This window comes from Patagioenas fasciata, chromosome 1, assembly GCF_037038585.1.
Source record: "Patagioenas fasciata isolate bPatFas1 chromosome 1, bPatFas1.hap1, whole genome shotgun sequence".
NCBI classification, from domain to species: domain Eukaryota; kingdom Metazoa; phylum Chordata; class Aves; order Columbiformes; family Columbidae; genus Patagioenas; species Patagioenas fasciata.
In genome coordinates, this window is record NC_092520.1 from 103,349,727 (window position 1) to 103,367,095 (window position 17,369).

General features: G+C 39.1%; 1 protein-coding gene and 1 long non-coding RNA gene across 5 annotated transcripts in view; one reads left to right on the forward strand and one right to left on the reverse strand.

The window, feature by feature from the left end:
• TAB3 (TGF-beta activated kinase 1 (MAP3K7) binding protein 3) overlaps window positions 1-10,858 on the forward strand; it is a 49,167-nt gene extending 38,309 nt beyond the window's left edge. For all 4 annotated transcript variants that reach the window (XM_065859715.2, XM_071812141.1, XM_065859722.2 and 1 more), the window contains 3 exons: window positions 1,399-1,492; window positions 3,180-3,263; window positions 6,301-10,858. In XM_065859715.2, the coding sequence (XP_065715787.1) occupies window positions 1,399-1,492; window positions 3,180-3,263; window positions 6,301-6,449 (327 nt within the window). In that variant the 3' untranslated portion in view covers window positions 6,450-10,858. The remainder of the gene's footprint in view (window positions 1-1,398; window positions 1,493-3,179; window positions 3,264-6,300) is intronic.
• A 3,618-nt stretch (window positions 10,859-14,476) lies between these two features.
• LOC139828574 (uncharacterized) lies at window positions 14,477-16,131 on the reverse strand. The gene is made up of 2 exons (XR_011740353.1): window positions 16,053-16,131; window positions 14,477-14,884 (listed from the first exon to the last, which is right to left on the reverse strand). It is a non-coding gene; the product is annotated as an uncharacterized lncRNA (long non-coding RNA).
• Between the last annotated feature and the right edge of the window lie 1,238 nt (window positions 16,132-17,369).

Below are 17,369 nucleotides of genomic sequence, written 5' to 3' on the forward strand. Positions count from 1 at the left end.
TCGGACATGGAAAAGGCTGAGAAACTGAATGTCTTCTTGGCCTCAGTCTTTACAGATCTTCATGAATCCTGAGTCCCAGAGACACTGGGAAAAGTCTGGAGCAAGGAAGGTATACCCTTGGTGGAGAGGATCAGGTCAGGGAATACTTAAGCAGAGCGGACATACATGAGTTCATGGTCCTAGATGGGATGCACCCATGAGTGCTGAGGGAGCTGGTGGATGTCTCCGCAAGGCATCTGTCCCTGTAGATAATCTTTGATTATGGTGTTTAGGAGAAGTGCCCAAAGACCTAGAGAAGAGCAAATGTCAATCCTGTCTTCAAGAAGGAGGACCTGGGGAGCTACAGGCTGGTCAGCATCACTTGATGATTAAGCATCTCTCCTGTGAGGAGAGACTGAGACAGCTGGGACTGTTCAGCCTGAAGAAGAGAAGGCTCGAGGGGATCTTATCAATGTATATAAATACCTGAAGGGAGGGTGCAAAGAGGACAGAGCCAGGCTCTCTTCACTGGTGCCCAGTGATAGGACCAGAGGTGATGGTCACAAACTGAAACACAGGAGAGTCCCTCTGAACATCAGGAAACACTTTTCTACTATGAGGGTGACTGAACACTGGCATGGATTGCCCAGGGAGGTTGTGGAGTCTTCATCTTTGGAGGTGTTCAAAAGCTGTCTGCCATCTGGGCAGAGACGTTGGACCAGATGACCTCCAGAGGTCCCTTCCAACCTCAAACATTCTGTGATTTTGTGACTCTGTGCTGCTGGAATGTGTCCTAGGGTAAGATAGTTATTCCTGTGTATGTGTTAATAATCGCTGCTGCTAGCATTAAGAATGGTTTGTTTTCCAATAACATAAGGTTTCTTAATTAAATCCAAGTATTTGGACTTAACTGATTATTCTGTTAAGAACAATTACTGCCTTGCAGCATCAAACAATTTAAATATACTGGACTGGAATTTTTGGCATGTTGGAGCTCCCTGGGGTGATGCAAATAAATAAACTTCTGACCTTATTTGGTTATTATAAAGTAATAATTAATGTGAGTGCAGCTCATATTCTTTTTCCTGATCATCTCAATGTGAACTCATGTAGCAAGTCATCAATTTATACAGAATTTTTTAAAATGTATGGTTTTATAAACTTGAGCTCATCTATGTCTTCTTACTAATATATTTTAATATTAAGTAGCTTGTTCATTTTTTTTTGTTCGGTTTCATTTCCTCCTCAAATGCCAATAGAATAATCTATTTTGAGGGAGTAAATTGGGCAGGAGGAATGGGACAGACAGTGGAATCCTGGCTATTCTTTCTCTGTTAACAAAGATGTAGCAATGTGATTTCTGTGTCAGATAAGATGCTGATTTCCCCCCACCTACTATTTTGCTTTTTCTCTTTCTAGCCTGAGGAAATGACCAGATTGAGAAGCCTCAACAGACAGCTCCAGATAAATGTTGACTGTACACTGAAAGAAGTTGATCTCCTTCAATCTAGAGGTATGGAACTAATAGTTTTTTAAAAACAAGATATAGATATGAGTGGGTGTGTTGATCTACTTGAGGGTAGGAAGGCCCTACAAAGGGATCTGGACTGGTTGGATCGTTGGGCTGAGGCCAGTTGTATGAGGTTCAACAAGGCCAAGTGCCAGGTCCTGCACTTGGATCACAACAATCCCAGGCAGTGCTACACGCTGGGGGAAGAGTGGCTGGAAAGCTGCCTGGCGAAAAAGGACCTGGGGGTGTTGGTCGCCAGCAGTGTGCCAAGTGGCCAAGAAGGCCAGCAGCATCCTGGCTTGTATCAGAAATAGTGTGGCCAGCAGGACCAAAGAAGTGGTTTTCTCACATACTCAGCTCTGGTGGGGCTGCACCTCAAATCCTGTGTTCAGTTTCTGACCCCTCACTACAGGAAAGACATTGAGGTGCTGGAGAGAGTTCAGAGAAGTGCAGCAGAACTCTGAAGGGTCTGGAGGATAAGTCTGATGAGGAGCAGATGAGGGAACTGGGGCTGTTTAGCCTGGAGAAAAGGAGGCTGAGGGGAGACCTAGTTGCTGCCTACCGCTACTTGAAAGGAGGTTGTAGCATGGAGGGTGTTGGTCTCTTCTCCCAAGTAGCAAGTGACAGGACAAGAGGAAATGGCCTCAAGTTGCACCAGGGAAGGTTTACATTGGATATTAGGAAAAAAATTCTTCTCAGAAATGGTTGTCAGGCATTGGAACAGGCTGCCCAGGGAAGTGATGGAGTCACCATCCCTGGAGATATTTAAAAGATGCATAGATGAGGTTCTTAGGGACGTGGTTTAGTGGTGCACTTGGCAGACTTAGGTGAATGGTTGGACTTGATCTTGAGGGTCTTTTCCAACCTAAAAGGGTCTATGATTCTAATATATTATGTGCTGAAATGTGGATACTTGGACTCTTCAAAGTCCAATATCAGTATCAACTTACCTCAAAAAGGTGTCTTTTTCAGTTGCTACCTGACAAACTTGACTTGAAGGTGGTGACTTAAAAGTTACTTTGTTAAGAGCAAATTTAAAAAAATATTCCTTAGTGAAAGTTCTTTACTTAAAAATTTAATTTTTTCATGACAGAGGGTCTGACTATGTAATTCAAAACACAACTACAGTTTGCAACTAAGAAGCTGGCAAACAGGAATCTGCTTAGGTCTTTAGAAGTCCTCTCTCTGCAATAGAAACTTGACATAAATATTACTACAAATAGATTAGAATATGCATAGTCCTCCTTTTTTACCAAGACTGTGTGCCACAGAATATTTATAAAGCAAGACAGAACATTGAGCTGGAGTTGATTCTTCTGTATGAGATTAGCCTATAAAAATTATTAAAATCAACACAAAACTGAAAATATGTGGCAAAAAGCTAATATATAATGTCATAATAAAATGATGGATAAAATCTGAATGCTCTAGATCGAACTCATTTTCACTGGCGGGCCACGTCAGCCTCTCAGTTGCCTTCAGAGGGCTGAATGTAATTTTAGGACTGTATAAATATAACTACTCCTACATTGATACAGTCCTAAAATTACATTCAACCCATTGAAGGCAACCAGGAGGCTGATGTGGACCCCACTGAAAATGAGTCTGACACTCCTTTTCTAGATGTTCTGTATCACTGGCATAGGCATGTGAATAACCTGAGAGTTACGCTTTCTTACTTTTCTGACAGGAAACTTTGATCCGAAAGCCACATGTAACTTCTATGATAACATAGAGCCTGGTCCTGTTGTGCCACCAAAGCCATATAAAAAAGGTAGGTCAACAAACAAGCATCAAGTTACCTCATCTACATTAAGAAAGCTTCTGGGTTTTATTTCATTTTTTAAAAAAGTACCCTGTGATGACAAGAAACAATTCTAATTATTATAACTTTTCTGTATATATAAACCAAACCAGAACATTTCTATCTAAGTGCAGTAATCCTTGCTGCAACTTGTATTCCTTGGGCAATTTGTTGCAAATGAATGTTTTGTTAATATGTTGTTTGTAAATACTGGTATTCACTATTAGAAAAACAGTTGAAAGAAGACAAACTTTTAAGTGTTAACTTCAGCTTCCTAATTATGTTTTTTAAAATACTTCTGGGTTAAAAGCTCTATGTCAGGTTTGCTTAGCTGTTGTCTAATACATGCTAGGATTTTATAGTTTAGTTAAAATCTTTTATGCAAGTTTAATTGGTCATAGCAGCTTTTTAAATTTTTCATTTATATTTTTAATTATATTTTAACTTGACCAGTTACTCTTTACCTAGTTTTTGTGCAGAGTATGAATTTCACAGTAGCCCTGAAGTTTTAGCACAGCAAGAGCTTCAAACATTTTAAGGACCAAGACAGAACACATTTCCTCACGTTTGTCAAAAGAGATACCAGTGTCCCATTTGTACAAGTTCAATACTGAGTTCTAGAATTTTCTTGTGTTAATGGTGTAGTATCTAGGATTCGTATCCAGCTGAGGGCACTTAAGTTTTATGTAAGCACAGGAGATACGTATTTGGTCTCACTTTTTGTCCAGTGGAGATTTGGTCAGTACACCCCAGAGTGACTCAGCTCACCCTAAGCAGACACCTAGTGGCCATGTAGCTCCATGGCTCTCTGAACTCCACTAGATTTAGTGGGGATTTTGGCACAAATTCCTACCATTTGTCTCAGGTATTTTTGAACCTGTTTTTCTGTGGGGTTTTTTTGTTTGTTTTGGTTTTTTTTTACTTCTTGAAATCTTTTAAAAGAATGGTTCCAAACGTTAGTGGAAGTTTTCAAACATGTTGTATCCTTCTGCTGAAATAACCAGTCTGGGATCTTCTGCTCTAATGTAGAGAGAACAGTGGTCTTTTCTCTGAAAATGTTATGTGTGATAAGATTATAATATTGTGTCTCCTCTTGCTTGTAACTAGCATGTACTGAAGTTGTTAACAGAAAAGAAGTCAGTCTTCTGAATTAGTAATCATATAGTCTACTTGAAAATCCAAATTTTGTAAATAAGTTCTGGCTGCTGATAAGCGCTTCACAAAGGTTTTTGCAGTTGAATTCATACAAGGAAATCTTTCCCCCTCTTTCGAAGCAAGTATTTTACCCTTTAATGTAGCAAAATGCTTAGTATGTGAGAATTTAAAAGAAAGAGAAGACATAGAACTACTGATGGTGGTTAAAAAAAAAAAACAACAACAGTACTGGGATCTGTCCCCTGCATAGGTGGTAGTGTCCAGGAAAGACGGGAGCAGCAGGTGAGCAGAGTCATGAAGGTAGTTGCTTGGATTCCTGTTAAATTGCAGTGGTCATATGGTTGATTTAAGTCACTGCTATTTGTGATGCTTGAAGAGATCCTCTTAATTACACTAGCCTATTTAATTTATTATTTCAAAACAATATAATACTCAAAACTTGCATTAAATAATTTATTTCATTTGGCAATTGAAGAAATAGTGCTGTGTAAGGCTTTGTACGACTTTTATAACTAGCTTCCCGGTTTTGTCTGTGCACTTCTTAAAGATCAGTTTTAAGGCTGATATACTGTTCTCTTGGGTTTTGCTTTTAACATGGAATCATCCAAATTTTTTTTTTTTTCAAAAATTCCATTTCCTTTATATTCAACTGTTGAAGGCGTGGGGCAGACAGACGGGTGGGCGCAGACAAGGGTCTGCTCTATGCTGCTGTCTGGCTAGTCGACTTGAATGCTGTCTAGTACCCACACTACTTGCTTCCTTAGGAGGAATTCGTTGCAGCCAAGCACTGTTAATGTGACTACACAGCTTCTGGTCTGGAAAGAGTTTACATCAAAGCAAGGAGGTTGCTTTTATTTTCTTTATGTATGTCCCTGAAGACAAACCTAAACACTGTTTGTACTAACTTTGTCATCAGCCATCTGCTAGATTTCTTAGCAGATGACAGCAGTGTGTGCACTTTGAATTACAAATTGCAGCCATTTTTTTACAGCATAAGTTCTATTTCAGTTAAGCTGTTCTACAGATGTTGGTTTAGGAGATGGGTGTCTTAACCTTACCTTCTAGATATGTGTGCCAATGTTGTTTTGAATATTAACATTTTGTAAACTCCATATCCTAGGAGTAGTTGTCACTTTTAGTAGATAACCTGAGGTCTTGAAGTGATGGTAGGAGATATCGGAAAACCGAGTCTTTCCATGGGTTTATACCTAAAGTATGATTTGCATACATAATGATTTTATGAATGAAAACAGACGTAAGTGCTGATTCACATACAGACATCCCTGCTGCAAAGCCATGAGGAAGAACAGCGATCATCTTGTTTTGGAATATGTCTACCATTTAATTTTTAGATTGTATTTTCTTCAGCCTGGATAAATGCTAGTAAAAGATGCAGAAAATATATTGTCTGTCAGAGTGTTTGAAGGAACTATGTTAGAAGTAGTCTTTCACTTCAGGTAAAATAGGATTATTGGAATTTAGAATTTGGTAATAGACTGCTGTACGTAAACCTATGAAGTAGTTTCTTAACAAGAAAGTGTTGCAGTGCCAGTAACAAACTTCTCAGTATGTTTTAAGCTAGTAAACCTTCAACAGTGTCAGTGACCTAACACTGGTGACTGCACTTTTTGTGGTTGACTCTTTACAGAAGTGAAATACTTTATATGTTCAGATTTCACAAACTGGACTAGAGGTGCTTTAGCAAAAGACCTTTAACGTTACCTAAGTGGAAAGGTTTCCACATTCATTTTAAGATAGAATGTTTAATGAGGTGACAAACCAGTAGTGTGATCTTGCCTATCATCTGTCTCTTCTGAAATAAGAAAAAATGTTTTCCTTTGGCTTTTTCTAGAGCATCAAAACACCTCCAAACAGACTTCACGGACTCAGCCAAGAGATGAAGATTTTGAGGGGGCTCCATGGAATTGTGATAGTTGCACCTTTCTAAATCACCCAGCACTAAATCGCTGTGAGCAATGTGAAATGCCACGCTACACCTGAAGATCAAGAAGGGGCTGCATTGGGTTGAAAACAGGCTCTCAAGCTGACAGCTGTAGGAGAAGGAAACATGGGGAACCTTTCAGTCCATCCACCTGGCCTTTGCCAGTCAACAATCTTCATCTTCCAAGGGGTGGGAGTAATGTGTTAAGATGTTTCTGCTTGCGCTACAGTAAAAATAAAGAAGTTAAGGGTGAAAATCTTATCCCATTGCAGTGAGCAAAGCAGAAAATGAAACCTGAAAATGCAAAAGGATTCGTTTTGGGAAGAATGTATACAGGAAAGCAAATAACTACTGGTGTTCAGTCCTGTGGTTCTAGCTACTGCTTAGTGGCTCTAAAAAAAATACACTGTTTTGTTTTGGGTTTTTTTTGAAAAAAAATTATAGGACTTTCAGTAATGGTGTGAAATGTTACACTTAACCAGAAAAACTGAAGAGCCAGAACTGACTTAACCTGGCCACAGCTAGCTGGAAAACAAAGGCTCCCTGTGCTTCTAGATTGTAAACTACTGAAAAAGAAGACAGGTAAATGCAACGATAAGTTTTGTAATGTATAAAAAAAAGGAGAAGGGTATTTGTAATTGCTGCTTTTCTTCAGGGTAACTTATGTCTACAAAAAATTGCTGTTTGAAATAGTAACCTAAGGTGACTAAATGAGATACCGTATGTGTGTCATGGAGAGTTTAATCAGAGGTAATTTTTTACAATCCCTTTTGCTTGTACAGTGCTCACCTGGCTGTGTCAACACTGGTAACAAACTAAGAATGAATTCTACCATATTATGGATGAAAATACTGCTGCATGCTTTCATTAGGCCGTCGTGTTTCAAAGCTAAAAGTATGCTTTTATATACAACAATCTTTGGAGCCTGTGCTCTGCAGCAGCACAGTGACATATGCCAAACAGCCTACTCCAAATTCAGTTAGGAAGACTTGAGCTTAGCCATGGCTGTGTGTGAGAAGAATTTGTACCCAGTTCCTGAGGCTTTTTCAGATTCCATTTGTGAAGAATTCACAATGTTTACAGCACAGAAGGTACTTTGTGCCCCAGTTCAAAGTTAGCTGAAAACTAATTAATCAGTTAGCTCTTCAGTAAAGGTTTATTTGCACATTGTTAATAAACCAGCCTGTATAAAATAGATGCCAGATCCTGAAAAATTACACACTGCATTCTTTTAATTTTGGTCAGGAAATATTTGCTGTAGGTTGAAGAACACAAGACTTGCAACTGAAAATCATACTGGTACTTTTATGCGTATGATATACTGTACTATAAAGGTGATGTTCAATTCGTTTGAATAGTTCAGGTTGCTGTAATAAAGCACTCAATACTTGTGAAATCGAGCTTGGGTTCGGGCGGCTGAATGATTATGTTGCACGACTGTGTGACTGAGTAGGAGGTTCTTGTGTACTGGTCAGAGGCTGGTACAGTGCATTTGAGTTTTTATGGTGTAACTTTGTCAAGATTCAAAGACACAACCAAGCACGTCAGCTGAGCTGTGGTATTTGACTTTGCAACTGTGAGGCAAAATGTGCTGGCTAAACCTCACCAGGAGAGATTTAAACTACTTCATTTTAAGTTGTTCTTAGTTGATGGCAGCCACATCCATATGGTCAATTACCACAATTCACTTGATGTGTGATAACATGTTAAGCTGTGGTAGAACAATCATGTGTCTGAATCTTTATTTAAAATCAAGCAGCGTTTGTAAGGGGTGGGTGAAGGAAAACTCACTGCATTGCTCAATCTAGTGTCTTCTCTCCCAGCAGTTTATAAAGATAACAGTAAAAACCAAACTGTGGTCTTAGATGAGGAACCAATATTTGATCTGGCATTTTTCAATATGTTCTTGCACTAATTAAATCTTCAGTGTAATTTTAAATAAGCTAAGATATCTCCAGCAATCAGTGTGCATCACTGATGAGCAAAACAAAGTCAAAGGCATCAGAGAGAGCTAGTCTCCCTTCCCTTCCCATGTGGGGAGCTCGTCACATGTGAAGAGGGGTAAAAAAATTGCTGTCAAATGAAGTTAGAAGGCAAATACTAATTTTGTTCATGTAAGTAGACAGTCTGACAAAACACATGAGCAGAAGCATTATACCTAGGATAAGCAGTACTGTTGCTGTTATCAGCTGTATAATGAATTACTCAAAACAATGCCAGTAACTTCATGACTCTTCTATTGTGATGCCTCTGCCTTTGTATTATTTCAATTTTCTGTTCATTTATACTTCTGTTGAAGTTCTAGAAACATTTGTTTCTGCTGGAATTACAAAATGATAGCAACTGAAATGACAGCAAATGAGAGTAGATGTGTAATGCATCAATACAGTTGTGCCATTTTCAGACAGAATAGATGCTACTTTTGAAAAGGAGGCAGCGGGGGGGAAATGCATGCAGTCCGATAATTCCCTGAACTGTAATAACCATAAATGGAGACTTGTTAATCTTTGTCTTAACTTCACTGGAGGGAGAGAAGGAAGGCTTCTGTGACAGCAAGATACTTTTTGCAAGACTGAATGAGTGCTGTTAAATTGCAAATGAATATACTTTCTTACCAATAATTTTACTTCAGTTTTTCAATTACTCTCATTTGTTGCTTGTACAAAAAAAACCCAACACCCTTCTGTTGTATTCTTTTACTTGTAAATGCCCACACTCAGACATTAATAGTACAGACTTTTCATGGTGCTTGAATATTTCTAGTTTATTAGAATGTAAATTGTGTTTTGAATATTGGAAGATCCTTTTTCCTTCTGAAAGCAGGTGACGTCGTTCACACCCCAACTGAATTGTAGATTATGCCAAAAAGATTGGTCTATGTAATATTTATTGAATGCACATAAAACCCTAATGTCAGCTGGCATACAAAATGCACTGTATTGTATAAAACTTGTGTGTGTGTGTGTGAATGGTGGGATGCTGATGCTATTGTGTTGAGTTAATGCACTACCTGTGTTTTCTTTATTTCCTTAATGACGGAGCTTTCCCTCAACCACGCTACTAGAGTGATAGAGTTTGTAACTGACTTGAACATTCAGATATTCAAAATTATTTCACTGTTCACTGAGACTTTATAAAGCTTATTTTATATTTACTGTGCTATTAAGATGAATTCCCTTTAATTATAGAATACTACTGTAGTTCTTTACAAGTTTATCTAGAGTGGGGCTTGTGGAAAATCATTCAGAACATAGCAAACCAAAAGAAATCCTGAACTTTGGATCTACTTTTAATTTGATGTAATTACTAATCTAGTTTGGATGAAGAGGAAAGGGGTGGGAAGTCAAGCAAAAGGAAGTACTTTGTAAAATGTAGTCTTAGATCAGATTGAATTGTGTATCTGTGTGTCTGTGGTATGTGTGTGTTTCCCTTGAAAAATGGGAGGTGTGGTGAAAAGGTGTAATAATTCTTAAAAGAGCTGGTCTCAGTACTTTCCAATTGTGGTATGCTACTAAATCACATTTTTTTTAAAAAAAACTTTTCTTTCAGTTATTTTATCTGTCCCAGTTATACATCTCTCATTTCCATTTCTGAATACTTTTACATATAATATTGATTGTAAAACCCGTTGAAACTGAAATAAAGATGCTTGAGGTGAAATGGGGACAAAACAAAATAAAAACAACGACGAATGTTTTAAAATGGAATGTGAGAATATTAAATATATTTAAAACAAGCTTGTCATCAGGATGATAGTTTTTGTTTTAAAATTCAGTGGTATACCCTAGAATGTGAAAATTACTATCCTGACGAGAAGCGGACAGTTGGACATAAACAATTTATCAGCTTCTTTGGTACCACAGAATTTCTGTGCCCTATACTGCAGTGACTCTAAATCCCATAAAGAAAGAAGACATGCACAGATATCACATCTCATAGTTAGTACTGTCTCTATGTGCTGCTGCATTTGTTTTGTTTCAAAATGTCAATATTTTATGAAACTAGCCATTACTGAATTTTGCCAGATTTCTTCAGTTTGGGGCTTTCATTCCTGTTTATGTCCATAAATATTAATGCGAATATTTTTCTTGGTTTTGAGTAATCAGAAATCAATGGAGTTAATGCAATATTATAATCCTGGATTTTCAGTACCTTTGAAACCGATTTTAAAAACCTGTGTTCTTGAAACTTATTTATTTATGGTGGCACCAGTGTATCTAATCTGTGTTTCCTGCTGTGTGAAACCCTGTTAAATTTTTTCATTAAAAAAGGAAGACACGATCTTGTTTAATCCTGTATATATGGTGTCTACATTCTAGATCTGTGTATGCTGTGAATGAACTTGTTACTAAGAGATGAAATTGTATAAAAGCATTCAGAGGCTATGCATGCATGGTACCTCCAGAAAGTGCATACTCAGAGTTGCAGATTCCTGCAAAAATAAATTAATAAAACCAAGCAAACATCACATCCTGCATTTGTTCTTGTATGTAGTAGGAAACATTTTTAAAATACAGCTTTTTTGCTTTCATAGTCCAATTGTTTCTGTTCTTCAGCTTGAACTCATAGCTATGGCAGATTTGTCCCAAGGCTTTTAGAGTTCTCTTTTTGGTGATCAATGTGATTCTCATTAGGCACTTGCTGAATATCAAACTGGGGTCCAAACCCTATTCCTGTGAATGTCGGCGGCCTATATGAGCAGGAGTCCTGTTTAGGTGGTGGATATTCTGTGCAGTTTCTGGTATAGAAGCAGGACATTGGATGTTGCAAGTGTGAAGTTGAGCTTATCGCTTTTCTCTTTTAAGTGGAACGTTGTTATAAGTAGGGGTAGCTTTACATACTACAGCAGATGATCACCTTTTGTTTTGTAGTCTTGATTATGGGCATTCCTGCTTACCCTCAGTAGTTGTGGAGTTATCTGGATTACAAAAGTTCATCTTCTGCTGCAGCCTTCTATAGAAAGGCACCTTTCTGGGAGAGCGTGGAGAATTTGAAATGCATGCATCGGTATGCAGCCCATTTCTGTTTATTAGTATGTCTTCTCAATTATCTTGATTGTAACAGCTCACCATAATCTTAAAACTTGAAAGCTCTGCAGCTATTCTACAGCTGTATTTTGTTCACATACAGTTTCAGTCATTAAACACATTCTGGTCTAAAAAACCTACTGCCGCTTTGGTTTTGTACTTTCGTCAGCAAACGTGTAAGAATTTAGTTTTGCATTCCTTTTTCTAAATTGAATTTATAAAATTTTCAGGATAAGTTTGCATTTTAATCAAGCATTTGATTCTTTCACTTTAGAATTCATTGCAATTGAAACTATTTTTTAAAAAACCAACTATCATATAAAAAATTTTAAAATGTTTAGGTCCAGGTAAAATATTTTATGCTAATAGAGAATAAAAAGCCAGAAGACAGTAGATGTAACAACTGAAATAATTGCATAGAACTAATTGATTTATTTGTAAGAGTTGCTTGGTTTTGACAGTACTGCACCATCTCTTAAACCTGTGGCACTGAGAGTGATGATTTGTGATCTGGTGAGTACTCCAGGAATTCAGTGCTGCTGCTTCTCATCAGTCAAGATGATCCATAGTGCTGGGTAAGTCCTGGGCAGTCTGCAATTGCACCCTTTCTGATTGTAAATACACCTTTTGGAAGGAGGTGATTTAGGAAACTGATTTCACCTAAGAGCTGGATTTATCACTACATATTAAATGGGTTGCATGACCTTTTGTAGAGTCTTATGAAGTTGAGGAAAGGCCATATTAATTGTAAGATAGAGGGTCTGCGATTGTGACATGTTCTAGTTTGACACCAAAACCAGGCCAGACCCTTAAAAGCCTCTTGCAGGAGTGACACTTCATTTAACAAATTATTCCCTCTAGAAAATTGTATTTCTAAAAACAAACAGAACACACACACACAAAAAATAGCCCTCCCCTCTCCCCAATTCATAAAAATTCCACTGTCCGGATTTCTTTCCAGTTAGGTAAGACTTAAAACTTTGCATGTATTGGTTGATTTTGAAGATTTTGATGCATTAATTTTCCTTTATTCCAAAACCATAGTGATTGTGTGGGAAGTTACAAAGGCTTTCTTGCTAGTTTTGCTTAAAACAAAGAGTAAATACAGTTCTGTTACTGCTTTAGAAACAAACCCCAAAAGCCTCTGAATGAAAAATATGCAACACAGATGCTATTTGATTTTTGACTAAAAGGTTTTTGTTTTGTTTTCGGTTTTTAGAAGTGTTTTAGGGAAAAAGTTCAGGCACAAGAGTGGTTTTTGTTTTGGTTTTTTTTTGTGTTGTGGTTTGTTTGTTTTGGTTTGGTTTTTTTGTTTGTTTGGTTTTTTTAGGAAAATTACAGAATACATCAGGAAAAATTTTACTAGGGGAGGGAAGTTATCATAGATTTGAAGGTGATATTATGATTCCAAACTCACACAGTTTGTCAACGTGGTGTATTAACAACCAGTATGGAATCCTGGCACTGGTGACACAGAATGGTGATAAAAGTGATCTGGAACTACTGGTGGCCAACTGCTCAGCTGAACTGGGGTGCGTGGTGTCCTTGGGGAGCATTTAATATCCATCCCTCATAGCTGGGATGTGCAGCCCATATGTGATGGCGAAGCATTGTGGATTGCAACAAGTCTGTTGTTCCCTCCTGAGGGCCCAGGAAGGGAAGTTGGCCTTCTGGCATCTCCTGTGGGACACTTGCACACTGACTGTCACTTCACAAGGCCTGCCTGCACTTCAGTCAGCTGAAGTGTAGATTTGCCACAGCAGGAAAAATCACTGGCCTTTTAGGAAAAACAAACAAACAACAAAAAAGAAGAACGCACAGGACCAAAGGCTCCCCACCTTTGCAGAGAAGGTTGTTCAGGAGCTGCCTGGTAGCTGAAGCTGGGGCTTCCCTGCCCTGAATCAAACATGTAAGTCACAGCTTGATGAACATTCACCACAAGCTCTCAATGGCTCTGCCGGTTTGTTCTCAAGTATCCTGAACCAGCCTTGCATATTGCCAGCACTGGGAATTATATTTCACCTGAATTTTTTCTTCTCTATTAATAATTTTAGCCTATTCAGTTAATTCTAATGACTTGGCAAAGCTGAAGTTGCTTTTGGCAATGTAAATGAGTGTCTTTGTGAGTACCTCAAGCTCTAGACAGTGCCTGGTGTGATTCTGCCTGGGGTCCAGAACCCTGTGTAGACCCCTGTGACCCGTTCCCCAGTGATGGGGATAATAAATCAGATACGCTTTCCTTACAGATATGTGGGTTTAGAGTAAGCAGGGTCTGAGAAAACTCTACAGAGAATGACTTGTGTCTATGATGATTTGGGAATCCTTTTCCCTGGTTAAATTTCTGTATATGTTTTGCTTCATGATGCACAGCTGCAGTGGTGAAAAGCCTTGGTCATCTTTCATCACCACAGATACAGAGACCTGGTGGATTGTCTTGGTTACTCTTCCAAGTAACTGTTTGTAACTTTCTTTTCCTACGTTTATCTCAAACAACCATTTGTAAGCCAAACAGAAGTTATTTTCTCTCTCTTTTTTTTTGTTTTTGACTGATGTATATGACTATGAATCTGTTGCTTATTATCTTTGCAAACTGAAAATGCAATAAGCTTTGTGTACTTTCACACTCTTCTTCATAATTCTGATAACTTCAGGTCACTGTTGTGTCACACAAAGAACTACATAAATAGTTATAAATCTATAAAGCATATCTTGAAAAATACGTGTCATTTTGAAACTTACTTCAGGCTTTCGTATTACTTTTGAATGAAACTGAGAAGCAGACTGGCTGACTTGATCCTGTCGCATTTTTAAGAAACTCACGACGATGCTGCTACTAAGAATCATTATCTCCAATAAAACAGCAACTGCCAGACAGAATTTTCATACCTCATTTTGTACAACTGAAGTGAAATATTTGAAATAAGTTTATTTTTAAATATGTATGTTGGCCTTGCTTATCACACAATTGATTAAGTAAAAAGCTAAGTGATTTGCATGCAAAACATTCACATCTAGTAGTCCATATATTAGAGTGTTGAAACAGAAAACCATCAGTCATATTTTTCAAGAGTGACAAGAAGATTCTTCTTTTTTTCAACAGCAGTATTAAACTTACTGAATATGACACCGTATGCCCTTTAAATGTTCTAGTATGTTTTCCCAGTTCATTGCCTTCCAGTTCTAGTCAAGGTGAAATATATCCTGCTTTGGCCAAGGCAGTTCCCCAAGTATTTGTTGGTTCCCTGACTGAGGTTATCGATGGATAGCAACACTTTTCCAAATTACTAACTTTCCAGTCTGTAACAGTTCTTCATGCAAATGGTCACCTTGTGAGCATCGCCTTCATCGCCTTCTCTTCAGCAATGCTTCTTGTAAAGAAGCAGACTCTTTAGAAGTGAGAAAATCCAAATGGATCAACTGTGAACTTTTAAAGACGTGAGTGTTGAACAGCTGTGTGCTTGCGGGATCTGTTATGAAAAATAATCTTCATTACTGAAATGTTATTTTGAGACAATACTCCATCTGGAATAGAGGCTGATGCAATTTGTATCCCAGTGCAAGAGCCACTGTTGATGTAGAACTTCAAATGATTCCCCCCTGCCAACTTAATCTTTCAGACAAGCAGAGAATGGGTTAGGTGTATCAATGTGCTTTTTTGACTGGCTGTTTCCTAGGTTGCTAGTTAATCCCTACATTTGCATATTTCCCACCCCCTCCAGTGGGACTGAGGTGCAAACCCCTACCATTTGTGACTCTGCAGTTTCTATTTTTTCTAATAATCCTTAGTAGGAATTCTATTCTGGTGAGAATGTATTTCAAACCCCAGCTATGTGTTCTTGATATCTAGAACTGAGAAATAATAGCCATTTTTCCTTCTCCTTTGTCTTTGTGATCTACCCAGATCCACAGCAATGCTGAGACTCCCTGCAGTCATAGAATCACAGAATGTCCTGAGTTGGAAGGGACCCACAAGAATCAGGAGTCCAATCCCTGTCCCTGCACAGGACAACCCCACAGTTCACACCATGTGTCTGAGGGCTTGTCCAGTCTCTTCTTGAACACTGTCAGGCTTGGGACCGTGACACCTCCCTGGGGAGCCTGTTCCAGTGCTCCACCACCCTCTGGGGGAAGAATTTTTCCTAATGTCCAACCTAAACCTCCCCTGGCACATCTTCCTGACATTCCCTCGGGTTCTGTCACTGGTCACCAGAGAGAAGAGATCAGCGCCTGCCCCTCCTCCTCCCCCTGTGAGGAAGCTGAACCCTCCATGAGGTCTCCCCTCAGTCTCCTCGAGGCTGAACAAACCCAGTGACTTTAGCTGCTCCTCATACGGCTTCCCCTTCAAACCCCTCACCAATTTCATAGCCCTCTTCTGGACACTCTCCAGTAGCTTTATGTCCTTTTTATCCTGTGGTGCCCAGAACTGCACACAGTGCTTCAGTCATCCAGGTCACAAATCTCAAAGCACTACTTTGTCCTGGTGTCCTTTTCAAATACACTCTCCCACACTGGGAATCAAATGGAACTGGCTTGCTGTGTTGACAAGGTGCCCACACTACTGAGATTATGAAAAATAGGATTATTAGGATCCAAGACAACTTCAGTCCTTGTAGATCGGGGTGGGTGGATACCTACCCTCCAGCAAGGAGATGGAGAAGTCTTTGGAGGAAAATGCAAGTGCATACAACTGCTGTTGTGTGCCAGCAGCTGAGGAGTCAGGGCAACCCTGGAGATACCCCGTGACTGAGCGCGGGTGCCGGGGATCCACGTTGCACACTTGTGTGCCTGTCCTCTTGCTGGCAGATCTGCTGGAGAGGGGATTGGCATGAGACCGCTGGTGCTGGGGCCACAGAGCAGCTGCAGCTTCATCTCCATCAGGCTACAGGGTTTGGTAACTCCACACCGTTGACAGTATGTGGCTGTAGAAATGCACTTGGGAAGGTGCAGTCATTCAGGAGAAAGTAGAACATAAACATAAGAAAAAGACATAATTGTACCAATGACAACAGAGTAATAGCAGGAGTTACATTAAATATGACTAAGTTACTATAGTGTATTCTGGTTGTGACACAGATCATCTAGCCACCAAGGTGGGAAATACAAATGTTTTCATGAGCTATAAAAGTCACCAAGCGTGTGAAATTCCCACATGGTGATGCCTGGCTTTAAAAATGAAAGCAAGTTTATTACAGCAATAAATGCAGAGTGTGTAAATGTTTCCCAGTAGTCTTCAAAGCTGTTTCTTAAAGCTGGAAGTGAAAGATAACCACTTTGCTCTTTTTCCAGCTCAATAATTCTACTGGCATCAAATTCACTCTACAAGAGAAACCACTTTAAAAGAAACTCTGCCTTGACAGATGAGGGACCTGTTCCTTATCCAGAGGAATGACTTACGGTCTCCCAGAGAATTTTGTCTTGACTGGGTTTTTCTAACTTCTGCAGATATGCAGATCTTTATCAAGTTGTGCTGTTCCTCAGCTGCAACATTTTTTCATCAGCCTTTGCCAGTTGCAAGTAAAGGTCTAGCTCATCTCCTGTAGGTCACTGGTCTGATGCTGAAGACCTGCTGTGACAGAGATACTCACCTCTGTAATCTAGATATGTTTAATTAATGTGTCATGCCAGTTTCTTGTGGGAAGAGGTCACCACTCATGCTGTTCCATTGGGGTCTGAAAATACCAGTGCCACGTTGGACGCTGGTTCCTCCCATGATCTTCAGTTGCCTCTCACAGTCTCTGCTTCTCTGGCTCTGATTTTGAGGTAAACAATCTGAACTACCTGTTTTGAAACCTTGCTGACCCAAGTGCATGCACTGTCATTTAAGACACCTAGCATCTGGCAGTGCTCATGTAATGATGCTGTGTAGCTGACTATTGCTTTTTTTTTTTTTTTTTTTTTTCTGTGCATAGCCAGAAGAGAGTATTTTGGAGCTCAGTTCTACAACCACATGTG